General features: G+C 34.9%; 1 protein-coding gene across 1 annotated transcript in view; it reads left to right on the top strand.

Annotated features, from left to right (window-relative positions):
* LOC149771175 (uncharacterized) overlaps window positions 1-19,008 on the top strand; it is a 41,684-nt gene extending 22,676 nt beyond the window's left edge. Inside the window, exon 4 of the mRNA XM_089948771.1 lies at window positions 9,317-19,008. Within this exon, the coding sequence (XP_089804897.1) occupies window positions 9,317-12,855 (3,539 nt within the window). The 3' untranslated portion in view covers window positions 12,856-19,008. The remainder of the gene's footprint in view (window positions 1-9,316) is intronic.
* Window positions 19,009-19,649: the final 641 nt, after the last annotated feature.

The raw sequence follows: 19,649 nt of genomic DNA, 5'->3' as shown, positions 1-19,649 counted from the left end.
TCTACATTTCTGGTATAATTTCAGTAAAACATGGGAGCAGTGGTGGCTCAATGGTTTTCATGCCAGACTCACATCTGCAAGGGTGCGAGTTTGAATCCTACAGTTTGACCAGCCTCAATCAGCTACCATGGTGTGTCCTTACTCCTATTGCCTTGGCATTAATAACCTACTTGGGCTGCTGTTCCATAAAGTACCAGAGTCAAAACAACCTATAATATGGGTTTATATATCATCCAAATCTTAGCTTTGTTTGATAGTGAGCCAGATCCATGAGGTGATTGGCTAACCTTCTTACCAATCTGAAGGTCATATTTCAAATCCAATTTGATCACATTTGGAATATATGCTTATACAATTAAGATCTCAGATGATTTTGATAATGAGTGAGATACTTGTATGTCGATGAGGAAGTCTTGCATCATATTGGTTGAGCTCATTACCTTTCTGGAAGCCATTTTTATGATTCAGTTCTGGTCAGAATTGGAAAATGTGCTCATATCATCAAAATCTTGGACAATTTCAGAAGTGAGGCGAGTCTATGCATAATAATTAAGTGATCTTGGATCATCTTTTCTGATCTTGTTGTAAACAACAACTCAGCCATAAGTAATCTGTGGCAACTGGTGTGTTTAGCCTAGTGTCATTGATTTTAAGACTTATAATTTGCACACTCATGACAGTTTTATTGTGAATTATGACTGCCACAACTAATTAGAGATCTTAGTGCTCCTTAGCATCTATGATTCACTGACATCCATCTAATAGTTAAATTCACGAGCAGTGTTGCCCAGATGCCCCGGTTAGTTCAAAAAGTTTATAATGGCCTCAGTTTTTATGACTGATGGTTAACAGGATTGTCAATCAGCCTCATTTGTTAAAATTCACTTGAAAGGATTTTGTATCTGGGATGTTTAATGTTATATTTGATCACAATCTGTTGACTGGATTTTTTTTAGTCCATATATTTCCATTGTTATTAATGAAAGCCATTATTTGATGTTGGATCTGTATCATTTGTACAGTTTGTAAGGCTTTCATATCCCACTTGAATTTATTAAATTTGGTCATATGTTTTCAGCAGTTCGCGAGCAGACGTAAAGATTCTTTGTTGTTTATTGTAACAGTGATCACAGTAAAGAACAACTCAGTATCATACGTGCAAAATTAAAATTTAAAGTTTGATCAAAACATGTCGAATTCTTTTAAATGGTTTTGTAGCAGACATGGATAGGTTTTCTGTTGTTGTCAATGCCAGTCATAGTTATGCTCTTGGATCAGCATTATTTGTACAAATGTAAAATTGCACGAATACGGTATATGAAATTAGGCAAGCATGACTTTGTGTAGAGTTAGCTTTTTTGAGAAGTTTTCAAAAGCTTTTCTTATGCAGCAGTCGTAGCTGATGGCAGATTAGAATTAATTAAGAAAAAATGAAAGGTGTCATTGCCAGGGTCTACTTAGACCAACAAGTTGTTCTTCACCTTTCCTTTTTTTTGTTTGACTGTCGGCCGCCAGTCAAACAAAAAAAAATGTGGAGAACAACTTTTGGCCTAGAGTCTACTCTGCCAGATTTTCTGGATTTGTTGAAGACATGTTTTTCTTTAGAAGTTAAAAATAGCGATAGTGGATGGAAAGATCACACATGACACAAGGCCATATTTAATTCATCTTTTGCCATGTGAACAGAAAATGTCAGTAACTTTACATGATTTACCAAAAACTGTCTTAAGAATTGTTCAACTTGTCTGTACTACAATGGCCAATCTCGTCACATGCATGAATCTACAATATATGTAATTTCATCGAAAATATGCACACAGATTTAAAACATTCAATAATTTTCACACATCATTACCTGTATGAATTCACTGGTAATTTTTTTAAGCAAAATTATGTAACAAAAATGCACATTTACTGTTCAGTATGTTCCAAGGTCACCAGACGGTGTCTGTATCAATTTCATGCTGTTAAAATTTTCTCGTCTGCAAATTATAATATTTTATTGTTTTTTGAAAAGTGATTGATTTTCAGCTGCGTTCTGTTCCTGTCACATTTGTTCTCCTTGGCAAAGTCAATCATATTCCTCCAATGATGAATTCAGACACCGGACTTAATCATTCTTCTCTTTAATGGTAAAAGCTTTACGTTTCCATGGCCCATTATCTATTGTAAATGTCCATTAACACTTTTACACCTACTCATTTTAAAGACTACAACAAAAATATTTGTCATTCAACAAGAGGTCATTATTCACCAGTCAACTGATTGAGTTTACAAGACCGCCAAGCTACAAGTGTTTTTTTTACATTGTATAAATCATTGCATCATGATTTGAACAAGTTTAGCTCTTCAACTGTCTTGATGATTAGCAATGCACTTGAGTTAATTGACTTGTAAACTCAATTGAATGTCTTTTATTAACCACCGCATTGTTTGATGTTTGGTTGTGTGTGCAGCTTAAAGAAAAATATAAGTTGGATATTGCTTAAACTATGATTTCATTGAATTTTTGCATTGAAGGCAAACACAAAGTAGACATAATGGCATTATTGCTCATGGATCTGCAATAATAAGATTAATACTTATGAAATGACATCTTTCAACAATAATCAGTGTTCTCAAAAGACCCAGCCACTGGTCAGATACTCATATTTTAATGTCTGTTTTAACACAAAACTTCAAGGAATTGAAGAAATTTTAAAATTTCAGGAGCTACTTATATTTGAATTAATACGCCTTCTTCTCCCTAAAATGACAAAACTTTTTTAAATTTTATTCTCGTACTTTTAACAAGAAAAGTTTCTTTCATGTACAAGAAAAATCCATGTATATGAAATTTCAGGAGCCACTCAATGACCATCTTATATTTAAATTCATATGTGACCTCTTTCATAAAATATTAAACCTTTTACACAATATGTTTCATACTTATAATTAGGAAAGATTTTTGTCTATAAGAAAAATACATGTATATGAAATTCCGGGAGCCACGTCATGACCATGTAATATCAAAATTTGTGTTCTAATGAAGCGTGCTATAGCAAGGTCACACTTTAGTTTAAATAGAGTTAAGAACTGTTTTGGAAAACCTATCAGCTAATTGCAGGTTTTATTAGAATGCTAAAAAGCACAAAAGATGCTAATGATTATATGAAACAATTTGACTTTTTAAAGTCAAGCTTGTCATGACAGTATTGTATTTTACAATGTGCACATGATGGGGTAATCCACAGTGACTGTAATTAGGGGAAAGTATTGACGTCGAAACAGTTTGGTCTTCGCAGTGTTAAACCCATAATTACACACCAATTATTTATAAAATGGTGTTATCCAGTCAAAATTAGAATATGCATATAGTTTACTCTGTTTAAGACGGTTGATTTATTTTTTTCTCCTTGATTTAATTCATTAGTATTGACCTTTCCATTCAAACATGTAACAGTTAGGATTTTCTCTCAGCTTTTGTGGAAAGTATTTGTTTTTTGTTGATTAAGTCTTGAAAATTGTTGACCAGATTATGGAGGTTAGAACTTGAAAAGAAGGTGATGGGTTCTGTAAGTCACCATCCTGGGTTCAATCCAGAGTGTGTTTGTATGTATTTATGTATGTATATATGTGCATAAAAAGAATTGCTCTTTTTGAAATATAAAAAGCTTGGGAATGTGAATTTTATGCCAGAAATGACATTTTTATAGTTTTATGCCTCGCCTTTACAAATCATTGATATCTCTCCATATTCACATGGGTTAAAGTCTTGAGCTCAGCCATCGTGTGTAAGAAAACTTGTCGATATATTTCAATGGGTAGGTGGTTCTTGAGCTCGGCCAGCGTGTGTAAGAAAACTTGTCGATATATTCCAATGGGTATGTGGTTCTTGAGCTCGGCCAGCGTGTGTAAGAAAACTTGTCGATATATTCCAATGGGTGTGTGGTTCCTGAGCTAGGCCATCGTGTGTAAGAAAACTTGTCGATATATTCCAATGGGTAAGTGGTTCTTGAGCTCGGCCAGTGTGTGTAAGAAAACTTGTCAATATATTTCAATGGGTAGGTGGTTCTTGAGCTCGGCCAGCATGTGTAAGAAAACTTGTCGATATATTTCAGTGGATAGGTGGTTCTTTCAAGGGTTTGCTCAGGATATTCCGCCAACAAATTTGGCCATCATGTATAGCCTATCATTTGTTCAAAAAGGGCGTTATATATTTATTCATTCATTTATTGGATTAAAGTAGTTTATCGCCTATAGGCATGTACGACCAGTTGGTTGCCCACGTTTGCAGGGTACCTAATTTGTGCTATTGCATCTAGTACAACCATGCCCCCAAATCAGGCCGCAGGGAGCAGAGGTACCAGGAATGCCCCTGTCCGTCTTCCTCCTTCTAAGGCTGTCACCATTTGTACATGCTTCACAGATTGCTTTTATCTCAAATATATGCCCAGTTTCCTATTTTGTACAGAGCGATCCCTACCCTAATACCAAAGAATGAGAGTCACATTTGGTCAAAAATTCCTGAGTTCATGGATATAGCCAAACAATGCCTTGATTAATGTTAGTTCAGTATTCGGAGTTTGTCAAAATGGTTTCACTGCATAATGGTGAAAACGAATAAAAGCACTATGGTCTTGTGGAATTCTATACAGTGTGTGTGTGTGTGTGTGCATGTGTGTGCATGTGTCTGTCTTGTGATGGTAGGGTCAGTAGAATATCAGGATAATTATATAGAATTATGTATGTTTATGCTTTTGGAAAAATTGTGTTTGTAGCTCAACTGACCATAAGGACAAGGGAGCTAATGATCTCTTCCAGAATCTGTGATTGATCCAACCATTGGTCCATTGATAGTTGCCTCTTACCACTTTGGAATGTCACATTTCTGATCTGGCTGTACTCAGATTTGGAATATATGCTTCACATCATCATATAATGAGCACAATTTATGCCGATGAAATGGAGTAATTTTATTTCTGTAGGCTGAGCTTGCTACCACGATGAAGTTTTTGATCAAACTTTAAATATGGGTTTATATCATCAAGATGTACTTGTATGTGACTACCTGAGTTTGTTATAGACCCTGGAACAGTTAATTTTGCAGCGAAGTCAAAATGGAATTAAAACAATGAGAGTAAATGAAAACGAATGAAATCCTTAAATAAACACGATTCCAATGAATAATTAAATATTAAGGAAATGGAGAAAACAAATGAAAAATGTCGAATAATGCATAATAAATGACAATTTAATGTAACACGAATGCATTTCTTTAAGGGAACTGAACATTTTATTGATCAATATATCATGCTGCCACTATACTGACATCATCGTAACACCCTTTGTATGCTAATACAGCATCAGATTATTTACAATGACATTCTACATACATGCAGCAAAATGGATACTAACAACCATTATTGATGTGATTACGTTATTAATGGCAGCTTTTCTTATGCTCGTTTTATTTGAACAAAATAAGGAAAACGTTGTAAATGAGGTATTGTCATCAGGATGTTGAAGTATTGTTATTATGAATGAGTCATATGCATATATGAACCGATCTTGTGTCAAATTGAGTTTGTTACACCTGAGCACCTGCAGAATTAAGGTTTTTTTTTTGTGGCGTGGGTGGGGGCAAACATGTAGTGGTCAGCTATTAAGTTTTACAGATGTAGGTCAAAACATGTTTAGAAATAAACTCAGGGATGGGAAGTAAGTGCCCCCTCCCCTTGCTCCTATGCGTGGGTGCCCATGGTATGAACATATTCTTATCAAACCTGGTTCAAGGATGAAGCCAAACAATGCCTTGATTAATGTTAGTTCAGTATTCGAATATGTTTTGTAAGGAGTTTGTCAAGATGGTTTCACTACATAGTGGTGAAAACAAATAAAAGCACTGTAGTCTTCCTGTGGAATTCTACACGTTTGTGTGTGTGTGTGTGTGACTTGTGATGGTGGGGTCAGTAGAATGTCAGGATACATAGAATTATGCATGTTTATACATTTGGAAATTGTGTTTGTAGCTCAACTGACCATAAGGACAAAGGAACTAATGATCTCTTCCAGAATCTGCGATTGGTCCAACCATTGGTCCATTGATAGTTGCCTCTTACCACTTTAGAAGGTCACATTTCTGAACTGGCTGTGCTTAGATTTGGAATATATACTTCACATCATCATATAATGAGCACAATTTATGCCATTGAAATGGAATGATTTTGTTTCTGTTGGCTGAGCTTGCTACCATGATGAAGTTTTTGATCAAACTTTAAATATGGGTTTATATCATCAAGATTTCACATGGGATCCATGCATTTACTCTGGTGTACTTGTATGTAACTACCTGAGTTTTTATAGTCCCTGGAACAGTTAATTTTGCAGTAAAGTAAACATGGAATGTATAAACAGAACAAGAGTGAATGCAAACAAATGAAAACCTTAAATAAACACAATTCTGACGAATAATTAAATATTTAGGAAATGGAGAACACAAATGAAAAATGTCGAATAATGCGTAATAAATGACAATTTAATGTAACACGAATGCATTTCTTTAAAGGAACTGAAAATTGTATTGATCAATATATCATGCTGCCACTATATTGACATCTTTGATATGCCCTTTGTATAATGAAATACAGCATCGTATTATTTACACCGACACTCTACATACATGCAGCAAAATGGATTCTAACAACCATTATCGATGTGATTACGTTATTAATGGCAGCTTTTCTTATGCACGTTTTATTTGAACAAAATAAGGAAAACGTTGTAAATGAGGTAATGTCATCAGGATGTTGAAGTATTGTTATTATGAATGAGTCATATACATATATCAACCAATCTTGCATTTGAGTTTGAGTTTGTTGCAGTGCTAGAGACTGCTATTAGCTCTACTAGTCATAATCCTGAATAGCTGGTATATTGGCCAGTGGTGGCATGTTGTCTATCATCCATTACCGGTCATCCATTGTCCAGCACCCATTATTGAAAAAATGGCAACCATATGGAAAATCTTGTTATTCCTTAATTCCTAAACAAAAAGTCATATTTACATGGGACTTTCTCCAAAAGACTTCCTCTGACATTAAGGTGGATGCAAAATGTAAATTGCAGAAACAGTTGCCAGTTTTAAAACTTTTGTATTGCCACTCCTGAATAGATGGTCATATCAGTATGAGGTTTTCACTAATATACTTCCTGTGGTGTCTAGTTGGTCTGAAATGGTATCTGGTTTGTCCTAAATTTAAATTGGTGGCACTCTGACATCAAATGTAGCTGCCATGGTGCCATATTCTCAAATGTTATCACTACTCCTACTGAATGGAAAGTCATATTGACATGGGATGTTTGGCAAAAGATTTATGTTGCTGTCTACTGACCACATTGAAGATCTTGTTATTGTTACTGTACTTCTTCTGAACCAAAATTATTATTGAAATGGTGTTTTGACTGGAAGACTTTGAAAGTAGCCTAGTTGTGCGATTGAAAATGTTGCTGATCTGAGCTCCAATATAGTCACCACAGTGGCCATCTTGGTAATATTGTTATTGCCACTCCTTCTAGAGGGATGGTCATACAACATGGGATTTTCCTCAAAGGCGTCTTGTGATGTATAGTTAGACCTAAATGAAAATGGTCTTGATTTGACATCCAATACTGCTACCATGGCAGCTATATTGAAATTCGTATTAGCGTTAGTTTTCAATTGAATGTTATATTGACATGAGTTTTTCACCAGAAAATTTATTATGATATTTAGTTGATGATTAAATAAAATGCTGCCTCTCTGACTTTCAATTTGGTTGTTTAGTAGCCATTTTGAAAAACTAGTTATTGCTAGTTCTAGATGGATGGTCATATAGACAATGGGATTTCACTTTTTCGAGATGTTTACTGGTCCTGAATGAAAGTGATGCTGATCTAACATTTAATATAACAAGCATTACAGTCATTTAAAATATGCTGTTGCTTCTTGTGAATGGATGGTCTTATTCACATGGTTTTTCACCCAAAGATTTTCAGTAATGTAAAGCTGACCCTTTTTGAAAATGGTGTCAATCGTACATCGTACATTTAATATGGCTTCCACAGTAACTACATTGAAAATTTTGTTATTGCTAAGAAATGCCAGAGTTTCAACTCTTGGCAGTTTAAAAGAAGATATAATCTTATTATATGATCTTGTCTTGAATTCTAGGCATTTCTTTTCAAAACTACAGCATCTGTCCCTTTCAAGGTTTGTTGGTTTACTTGATTTGGATCAAGTGTTTTAAATAGTCCATGATCTTAGTTTTGTATAAAGAGAATGTTTCATGCATATTAATGACATCACCTTGTGTGTCTTCGGTTGAGACTCTAGCAACTATATTTTCATTAGGCTTTGATTGTTTGAGTTTGGTGCATGTGCTATTCTGTTGACCAAATATCAATCAATATCATCATTCTCTAAAAAGGTTCTACACTTGGTGAAATTAGCACATTAGTGAAAAGATATTGCATCTTGTTGGCTCTAGACCTGGAGTTTATATTTCTCATCTAATTTCAGTAAATTTTAAACTTAGTAAATAGGTTTATATTATCATGATCTTTGATGACTTCAGCTAAGCAAGAGACTATGCTTATTAATCATTATCATTCAAAGAATTTGATCAGACTGTGGTAAAATAAGTAAAACCACCACAACAAACAGTTTGAATGGTTGTATTCTTAGAATATTACATAATCCTGCATAGTGAAATGGTCACCTGCTAAGTTATGTAACTCAGGTGAGTGATATCAGACCCACTAGGGCCTCTTGCTAGCAGACCTGAGCATCATGCCAGATTAGCATATGGTATGACCCAGCTTTCATCAAGCATTGCACATTGACCATCTCCCATCATTGATTTGCAAAACATTCAGCTCTCAGAAACAAGTGGAATAATTTACAAACAAATTTGGCAAGGAGAATTTTGGCATGAAGACCTTTGCATTTTATATAAATGTTGAAAATCTGGTATCAAAATAGCTGCCATTACTTATAATGAAAGATATTTTTTTAATGACTGCTTCTAAAAGTCACTGCACAGAATTTCACCAAATTTGATGGAAAGCATTTTTGCATGAAGGCTTTTAATTTTGTTTCTAATGATGCCTAGCTGTCTGTGAGTGTTTGTGATTTAGAGTGTCATTTTCATGTTTTATTCACTTTACAAAACATTTTTTATTTATATTTTACCTACTTTTATTTAGCATCACTTTTACATGTTTAAGTGTTGCAAGATAGAAACTTTGAGAATATTCACAATTTCAAGTCTTGCCAGCTGTTTAATTATCTTTACAGGCATTATCAAGCTACGAGATGATTTAATTAAAGCATACAGAAATTTGAGGTGTGTTCAGATGTCCCCAATATTTGAAAAGAGGAGATGTGATATTGATAACATTTATGTTGATTTAGTCATTGAAGAGAAACAAGAAAGCAGAAACATGGAAGAAGAAAGTTCATATGTTACACAACATAAGAATGCTCAACCTCACTCCAAAAAGATAATCGAGGTCACCAGTTATAAACAAGTATTCCTGGATGAGCGAGGTTCAACGTTTAAACGTATTTATTTACGTGGAAAAGGAGGGTTAGGGAAAACAACTTTCTGTAGAAAAGTTCTCCATGCATGGTGCAGTGCTCATGAAAATAGAGTACCTGCCCAAGATAGTGTTTTTCAGGATGAGGCTGTTCTTCAGACATTTGACCTTTTGTTTTATATGAATCTTCGAGAGGTTTCATTGGAGGAAAATTTGATTGAAGTCATCTGTGCTCAGCTTCCTTTGGAGGAAATACCTGATAAAAATGTCCTGGGAACCCTTTTGAAAGCAAATGGAGATAAAGTATTGTTTATCCTAGATGGCTTGGATGAAATGATTGTAAAAGCCAATTTCCTAGAAAATGTGGTCAACCGTAGAGTTTATCCAAATTGTTGTTTCCTGGTTTCATCTAGACCATGGAAAATTTTACAAATGGAGTTGCAGGAGGGGCCTGAAATAGACCTACTGCTGGATCTTAAAGGCTTTAGCCCAAAAAATGCCATAAAATGTGCAAAGAAAATTTTTAAAAACTGTTACAAAGATGGGAATGTCATTGAAAAATTTATGAAGGATATAGAAGGTAACGAGCTAACTAGACAGTTAACACATGTACCCCTTCTCCTTCTTTTCCTGGCACAGGTGTGGTATGAAAATGAAAGGTCATTACCAAGCAAGCTTCATGAGCTATATATTCTGTTTCTCAATCTGATGGCAGATCGAATGAAGGAAAAGTACAAGAAAGATCCTAATCACAGGCAAATGAGATTTACACTAGGTGACACGCAGTCTCCACTTCCTCGTAAAGTATCTGAAATGTCTCTAGTAGTATATTTTGGAGAAGGGCTTTTGTTGTCACTTTGTGAAGTTGCTCACCACTTCCTGCTCAGCAGTCAAAAGGAAAACTCACTAGTTTTTGAGGAGATAAAATTGCTGAATGTCCTTGGAGATAGGGGAAAGGAAAAGCTGAATATTGCCCTGGATCTTGGTGTATTGTCAGTGACAGACTCTGCTTCTTATCTTAATAGAAAAACTAATGTGAGTTTCCTACACAAAACAATGCAAGAGTTCTTCACAGCTCTCTGCTTTATTTTCAGTCCAGACAAATTATCAAACTTTATTTCCTCAATAGCAGATTTAAATGATGTACTTCAGAATGAAAATATAATTGTATTCCTTGTTGGCCTGATGCCTGAGCTTGGTAACCGTGTGCTGGAGAAAGTAAATGACTTGTGCAAGAATGATTGGAAGATGAGGAGTGAAGGATTGGAAAGGTACAGACTTTATGAAATTAGTATAATTTATGTTAGATGTAAGGAAGAAGTCATTGGAGACAATGTACTGTTGAATGTGTCAGGTCTACAACAAAATTACTTTCAACCACAACATTGGAATCCAGACTTCCTGCAGTATTTGGAGATAACAGGGACGTGTTCATATGGACCCATCTTCACTAATGTGTTTAACTTAGTAGATCTGAAGGGACTCAGAGAACTGACATATCTCAGACTAAGTGATCTGGAGTGTGATTTGTATCTGCCCGAGTCAGGTTCTCTGTCCACTCTAATTATTTATAAAACAGTACTGTCCAAGAGTTGCTGTGATGTATTAGGCAGGTCACTAACACACTGTACTAAGCTAAAGAATCTTCAGATATGCGGAACTGATCTTCACAATTGTCTATTAGATCTCTCTAATATGAAAGAACTAAAAGTCCTGCATATGTCATGTGTAACACTGTCCAGTAGTTGTTGTGATGAATTGGGCAGAACACTGATACACTGTACTAATCTGATGATGCTTAGCCTGCATAACATAAACTTCCAGAACTGTCTGTTAGATCTCTCTAATATGACAGAACTAGCAGCCCTAGATATATCGGAGGTTATATTGTCGTGTAGGTGTTGTGATGTATTAGGCGATACGCTGATACGCTGTTCCAAGCTGCAGAGACTATCTATTACCAAAACAAACCTTCACAACTGTCTGTTAGATCTCTCTAATATGACAGAACTAACAGTCCTGTATATGTTAAAGGTAATACTGTCTGGTACATGTTGTGATGTTTTAGGCAGTACAATGAAACATTGTACTAAGCTGAATAGACTTGGCATATACCACACAAATCTTCACAACACTCATTTAGATCTGTCTAACATGACAGAACTCTCAGTCCTGCACATATCAAACGTAACACTGTCAGATAGTTGTGATATATTAGGTAATACACTGGTACACTGTAAGAGCCTGGAGAAGATTAAGATATGCAACACAGACCTCCACAACTGTGTGTTAGATCTCTCTAATATGACAGAACTAAAAGAGCTGGATATGTTAGAAGTAATACTGTCCAGTAGTTCTTGTGATATCTTTGGCAGTACACTGACATACTGTACTAAATTGGAGACATTTACAATATCGAGTACAGACCTTCACAACTGTATGCTAGATCTCTCCAATATGACAGAACTAAGATTCCTGGATATGATGGGGGTAACAATATCCAGTAGTTGTTGTGATATATTGGGCAGCACTCTGACACACTGTACTAAGATGACGAGACTTACTATATGCAAGGAAGATCTCCATAACTGTATGTTAGATCTCTCTAAGATAACAGAACTAACAGTCCTGGATATATCAGAGGTAACACTTTCCAGTAGTTGTTGTGATGTATTAGGCAGGACACTGACACACTGTACTAAGCTGAAGATGCTTAGAGTCCACATGACTGATCTCCACAACTGTTTGTTAGATCTTTCTAATTTGACAGAGCTAACACAACTGCATATATCAGATGTAAGACTCTCCAGTGGTTGTTGTGAAGTATTAGGCAGGACACTGACACACTGTACTCAGCTGATGAGGCTTAGAATCCAAAAGACAGATCTGAACAATTCTCTGTTAGATCTTTCTAATATGAAAGAACTAACAGACCTGGCTATAGTAAAGGCAACACTTTCCAGTAGTTGCTGTGATGTATTATGTAGGACCCTGACACATTGTACTAAGTGCGACAGTCTTAAGATAAATTACACAGATATTCACGATGGTGTGTTCGATCTCTCTAATATGATGCTATCACGTCTTGATTTCTTCAGTGTAATAATGTCAAGTACTGCTCTTGAACTATCATTTCGTCACATTAATGGGGATTGTTTATGCAATCTTACATTTGAAAAATCACATTGTGACAATGACAGATGGAAAGTTAATCTGTTTGATCCAGATGATGATTCTGACCCAGAAATATATTACAATGATTCTGACCTTGAATCTTTGCATGATCTTTATCAGTAATTTTATTGACAGAAGCTTAATGTGAAGAGAAAAATAGGTTGCAGCAAAAGAAAATAGTTCTATTTCTGTAGTAGAAAGTGTGGCTTATAATGTTACATACCTGAGATTTTTATATGTCCTTCAAGTTCAAAGATGAACATGACTGGTTTGAAATTCCTTGAATAGATGAGTGGCAAATCACCAGTTTGTGATCTGAACTGTCTGTGGCATACCTGATAGGAGATACTGCTTGAGTTTGCATGATCTTTAGAGTACATGCTGCTTTACTAAGATTTACACTGCTCATGCTTCTGCACTGCCTCTTCAGTTCTCCTCCATTAAAGACCTATAGCTCCAAAATAAACAAGACTATGCCAAGTGGCGTGATCCTGTGTGAGATCTTCCTAAGACTCAGAGTCATTATTGAAGTGTTTCAAGGATGAACGAAGCTTCAAGCATTCTCTCCTTCAGTATGCCATAGAAGATTTTCTTTGGTATTGATTCTTTTGACATCCTGAAAATGTGGTCTGCCTGTCTGAACTGTTATTTCATCAGCAGAGTGTGGATTCTTAGAATACCTGCTCATGTGAAAACCTCAGAGTCTGGGACCCTGTATATCCATCTTATCCTCATTAGTTTCACATGCCATACTATTGGGTCAAGATGAAAGGTGTTATGTGTGATAGTAACATGCCAAATATGGGAAAAAGATAAAATGTGTTGTATGCTTGTCAAACTCCACACTTTTGGATCGAGATGAAAGAAAGTTTAAATACCTTTTGTACCACTTTTCTGCCTTTAGTTAAGCATTAAGGCACACAAACAAATTATTTGTAACTATTTTGTTTACAATTAATAAATGAATAAATTGTCTGCCAAATATCTACAATAAGTAATTCTTGCATAAATTCTCAAGCACAGCAAAATCACACATTCAGATCACATAAAACCAGTCTGATATGCATGAATGAAACATTATCTAATTTCATCACCATTAAATTAGATAGTGTTTCATGTGCCTCACACAACTGAAGTTAATTTACCTCTTATGACATGAATGTAAGTGACATTTCGCTTTTGACACAATCCTATAGCAATACTTATAGTGGAATATTTGTGAAACAATACAGGGAAGACTTGTATATATCATAATGAAGGATGACATAGAGGAATAAGGAAAGCTTCTTTCATGAGTTGGACTATCAAAGTCTAAAACGCTTTGGCAATGTCAGATTAGCCTATTGCAAATGGCTGATTCGATTAAATGCAAAAACCTAAATGAAATTAGAAGCTGTTAATCCAATTTCGATTTGAAGGATACTTGATGAAATTTTTCTTTGGTAAACATCATTGCTAAATGGTGTATGTCATAACAATGACTGATATTACAACCATGTGAAACCTTGTTTTTGTTGAGAACTTGCATCATTATAGATTGATCAAAAATCAAATATTGTACAGTTTTTCATCACAATTGTTTTTATGTTTGTTCAGACTGAGTTGTTTACTCAACATTAACTTTGAACAGTTGAATATATGTACTTTAATTTTTTAAAAGTTAAGTAATTAGCTGTGACTGCTGGTGTTACTATAGTCATGAGGACTGGAACAATGCTTTGTGATATGTAGTTTTCAGAGTATTTTAAACATAAAGTAGGTAGGTCTCTTGTGTTGTATTTTAATATGGTATCTCCAGTGTTTGAAACAAATATGAAGTTTCTTTTTGTTATTCTCCTTGTTCATTGTGTTCTTATTTATTCCTTCCTTCTGATAGTATTTTAAATTTTCTTGATGTATTAATTGTTTTTAGATGAGACCTCAATCAGTAAAATTGGTGATCGGGCCAGTGAGTACATGAGATAACATTGTATACAGTCATTTAGGAGTGCTTCAACACCATTTATTTCTAAAAAGTTACTGTATTAGTCAAGTAGCAATGTTGTACCAATTCTAATTTTATAGAGTTGCGGTCAAGCAGCAGCACTGTACCAACACTAATTTCTAAAGAGTTAATTAGAGGCTGGAAGAAGGTCTGATCAAATAATTTATGAAGGAAAAAATTATGTAATTTTTTAGGTGCATAGATATTAGTTTTGTTTGCAAAGTAATACATGTATAAATATCCTGTGTATTTGTTGTTCAGCTGTATAGATAATATATTTTTTCTTCAAGAAATTTGTATATGTAGCAAGAAATGTATGTCTGTATATCTTGTATGCACTTATCTTTATAAACTTATATATGTAATTTGTAACAAGCAATACATGTATACCTATCTTGTATACTGTGTCTTTACCTGATTTTTAACAATTCATTTATACAACTTTACTATTCTTTATGAACTTGTACATGCTCTGTAACATTTCATGTATACACCATTATTATTCTTTATAAATTTGTATATGTTTTGTGTATATACTGGTCATAATCTTATACATGATTTTGTAACAATTCATGTATACATATTTATATACTGGTCTATATAAACTATTACTTGATTTGTGTTTGTATATATATATATATATATATATCTTGTATACTGGTCTTTATAAAAATCATATGTGATTTGTAACAAGAACACATGTCTACCTGTCTTGTATACGGGTCTTTATAAAAATCGTATGTGATTTGTAACAACAATACAAAACCGCTCCATTGGCCTAGTGGTTAGAGCATCTGCCTCGATTGCGGGAGGTCGCGGGTTCGATCCCCTGCCGAGTCATACCAAAGACTTACAAAAATGGTACTAACAGCTGCCTCGCTTGTCGCTCAGCATTAAGAGGTTAGTATTAGGACTGGTCAGCCTGGTGTCAGGATAATGTCTGCGGCAAGATGCCCCAGTGCTAGACATCACTATAAACTGCCACATTGCAGACATCGTAACTATATGACTGAAAATTTTTTAAAGTTATGTTAAAAATCCAAATCACAACACAACACACATCACACACAACAATACATGAATACCTATCTTGTATACTGGTCTTTATAATGTGGGTATGTAATATGGGTATGTAATGGGGGTATGTGGGTATGCAATGGGGGTATGTAATGTGATGTGGGTATGTAATGGGGTATGTGGGTATGTGATGGGGGTATGTAATGGGGGTATGTAATGTGGGTATGTGATGTGGGTATGTAATGTGGGTGTGTGATGTGGGTATGTAATGGGGGTATGTGGGTATGTAATGGGGGTATGTAATGTGGGTATGTGATGTGGGTATGTAATGTGGGTATGTGGGTATGTAATGGGAGTATGTAATGGGGGTTTGTATTGTGGGTATGTAATGTGGGTATGTAATGTGGGTATGTGACTTGGGTATGTGATGTGGGTAGGTAATAAGGGTATGTGGGTATGTAATGGGGGTATGTGGGTATGTAATGGGGGTATGTAATGGGGGTATGTGGGTATGTAATGGGGGTATGTAATGTGGGTATGTGATGTGGGTATGTAATGGGGTATGTGGGTATGTAATATGGGTATGTGGGTATGTAATGGGGGTATGTGAAGAAAGCTTGATATTAGCTTCTCTTGACAAGGTTTTCCTGATTTCTTTCTGCACAAGTTATACTGGCCACCAGGTATATCATGTGCTGAAAAATGGCATTAAGCACAAAACAACACCGGTAAATAGATCTATGCTACTATGAAACTGCCAAGAATGTTAACGAAGGCACATGAACAGATCGATTGAAAGGCATATTACAAATCAAAAAGAACAAAACTTACATGTGAATAACCTTTTCAAACAATAACAATCTCATGATAAAGGAATTGTCACAATTCCCTTTCTGATCTATTTGGAGTAATATTGCTACGAAAAATTAGATGTCCCATAAAGTTCAAACATTTGAGGGTTCTTCTGTTGTACATACATTGGATATTGTATCCTGGATATTCTCTATAAATTTTTTCAGTGAATTTCTTTTAGTGTTTTAAATGTTTGCAATTCAAAAAATTCTTTTCCAAACATATTCCATGACTACAGAATATACATGAAGAATGATGCATGCACATCTAGCAAGTTTCTGCACAATGTCCCCTACATCTTCAGTGTGCAACATCTGGGCATGCCTTTACATCCAATTAAAAACAAATGTAAAAAACCTACAACATTTCTGTAGTGGATGTCCCATCTGAAGTGGTGCTTCCAATGGCCAGAGTAGTTAAAGGGGACAACAACTGTAAGATGGCAATGAATATGCATCTTAGAACAATGTATTTGGTAGTGAAATATCATGTGCTCAAGTGGCTCATGAAAACATGTTTGAATATCTGGTTAACCTAAAATGAGCTGAAACACTGGAATTTTCCATTCCAGATCATGCTGTCATTTCACTTTAGTGTTCACTTATTACTACCAGTATTTAATATAACAACTGCCCATTTTTTTAAAAACGTTAATGGTCTTTGCAAATAAATAAATCATGAATTGGAGTAACAGTTGATACCCTCTAACAAATTTTGTGTGGCATGAAACTCACTGGACACGGAAAATCAAAAAGTCCTTTCCATCTCTGCTCAGTATTTGAGCATATATATCAGAATAATTAAACGTACTTGAATCTATGGTAAATCTTTTTATACTTCTTGCAGCATTTTGTATTCATTCTTTGCATTTAGTTATGATTATTTTTTCATTCAGACACTGTAGTCAGGAATATATGTTTTTGATTGTGTAATTGCACAGCAATGAATATTAACGCCTGATACTGTTGAAAAATAATTTATTTTCTTTTAAGATTATTTATCTTGTATAGTTCTTCTACTACTACTACTACTACTACTACTACTAATTGATCTCCATCCACATATCGGGGGGGGGGGGGGGGGGCCAGAATCGCCGAGTGGTCTACAGTGCTCACCGTTATTAATCACTGACATCTCACCTCTGTTTGCATGGGTTAGAGTCTCAGATTCAGCCAATGTGGGTATGTGAGAAAGCTTGCCAGTAGCTTCTTGTGGGTCAGCGGTTCTTGTGAGTGTTTCCCGGGTTCTTCCTCGACCATTTATACTGGTCGCCATGTATAGCCTATCTTGTGATGAAAAAAGGCGTTAAACCCTACAACAACTATCACTACAGCTCCACATATCCTGTCTCTCTATGATACAGCAGCTTAGAAACCACTAGAAAGAAACCACCAGTTGTACCTATACAAATGAATTGACATACCAGTCTTGAAACAAATGCATGTTTTCAAATTAGCACAGATGCAAATATGCACTTTTATATACTTTTGGTACTTATGAAAGAGGTCTTTGATAAAATGTTTTATGTTGTAATTAGGATTTAATATTCTTAGGATATATGATTTTGTATGGTTAATATTCTCATTCAAAATATTTATCTTCTTTGATGACCACACATTTTTTATTTTGTCATATATATAGCTATGTAGACATATAATCCAGGGCCCTGAGTGGTCGAGTGGTTTAAAGTGCTCACCGTTACAGACCACTGCCATCTCACCTCTGTCTGTGTCAGTTCAAGTCCCAGGCTCGGCTAACATGGGTACTTGAGAAAGCTTGTCTGGGTCGGTAGTTCTTCCCGGGATTTTCCAGGGTTCTTCCTCCACCAGCTGTACTGGCTGCCATGTATAGCCTATCTTGTGCTGAAAAATGGCCTTCAATCCTACAACAGTAACAACAAACCAAATAATCCAAAGAAGCATTTGATGTCATCAGAAATAAATTTCCGAATGTGTTGTTTCAAAATTCTGCATTTTATTCATTCATTAATAAATTATGGTAAATCATCTTCTAAATAATAGGTACCTTGAATTTTGTTCAAAGTACAAGTCAGTGTGTATTTATATGTCATGCCCTTTTATGAACCCTATTTTCTATCAAGTGACTAAGTTCATCATACTTCAAAAAAAGAAAGAAACTGTTAAAATTATTAACGGCTTTGCTGAATGTAAGTGTGTAACTATGACATCAATTTACCGTAATTTGTACTTAAATTATCATTTCATATAAATCTTTCAAAATATTGTATTATTATTATCACAATACAACACAGAATATCGATATATGGGTGGAAGCGTATTGTTATAGCCCTACTATAAATGAATTTAAGCTTATCAGTAAGATATAGAAAGTGTGCTTTTCGAGCCTAAATTTTCATGTGTGAGTACTGTAACATAAATAGAAAAATAAAGTATTCAACTTTCTTTTGACTGTAATTATTTTTTTGTATTAATAAAATCATATTTTGTCATGAATCAACAATATCTGTCTTTATATAAGTTCTATTACTATAACTTGGTTATATATATATATATATATATATATATATATATATATATAATAAAACAGGCCATTAAAAGGATTAATGCTCGACTGGCTCTGAAAACGATTTCCAGTAATTCAAGATACGATCATGTGCAGAGTGTCGAAACCTCTCAGATATTCTTCATTAATAATAATAGTCTTCAATAAGCTGCTTTCATAGATATATTTGATGTCAGACTAGCATTCTTTTTATTTAGGACCAGCAAGACATGATTAAATGTTATCTGGTGTAAATCCTATGTTGATATACCTTTCCCATTTGGAGGAGGAACAATAACAAGATTTTCAAGCTGGTTGCCATTGTGGCCATATTGGATATCAGATCGACACCTTTTCTATTTAGGACCAACTAAACATCATAGAAGCCTTGTGCTGAAAGCACAATATTTATATGATCAATAGAAGTAGTGGTAACCTATTTTCAAGATGGCCAATGTGGTGTCCATATTGACAGCCACTATTTTCATTTAGGACCAACTAGTTACAAAAAATCTTTGATTAAAACTCACCAGCTGATGTA

The sequence above is a fragment of the Sinohyriopsis cumingii genome, unplaced genomic scaffold, assembly GCF_028554795.1.
Source record: "Sinohyriopsis cumingii isolate HCF-2022 unplaced genomic scaffold, ASM2855479v2 utg002078l, whole genome shotgun sequence".
Taxonomy (NCBI): Eukaryota; Metazoa; Mollusca; class Bivalvia; order Unionida; family Unionidae; genus Sinohyriopsis; species Sinohyriopsis cumingii.
The sequence above is the reverse complement of the archived record's forward strand: the minus strand, read 5'-3'. Positions and strand labels throughout refer to the sequence as shown.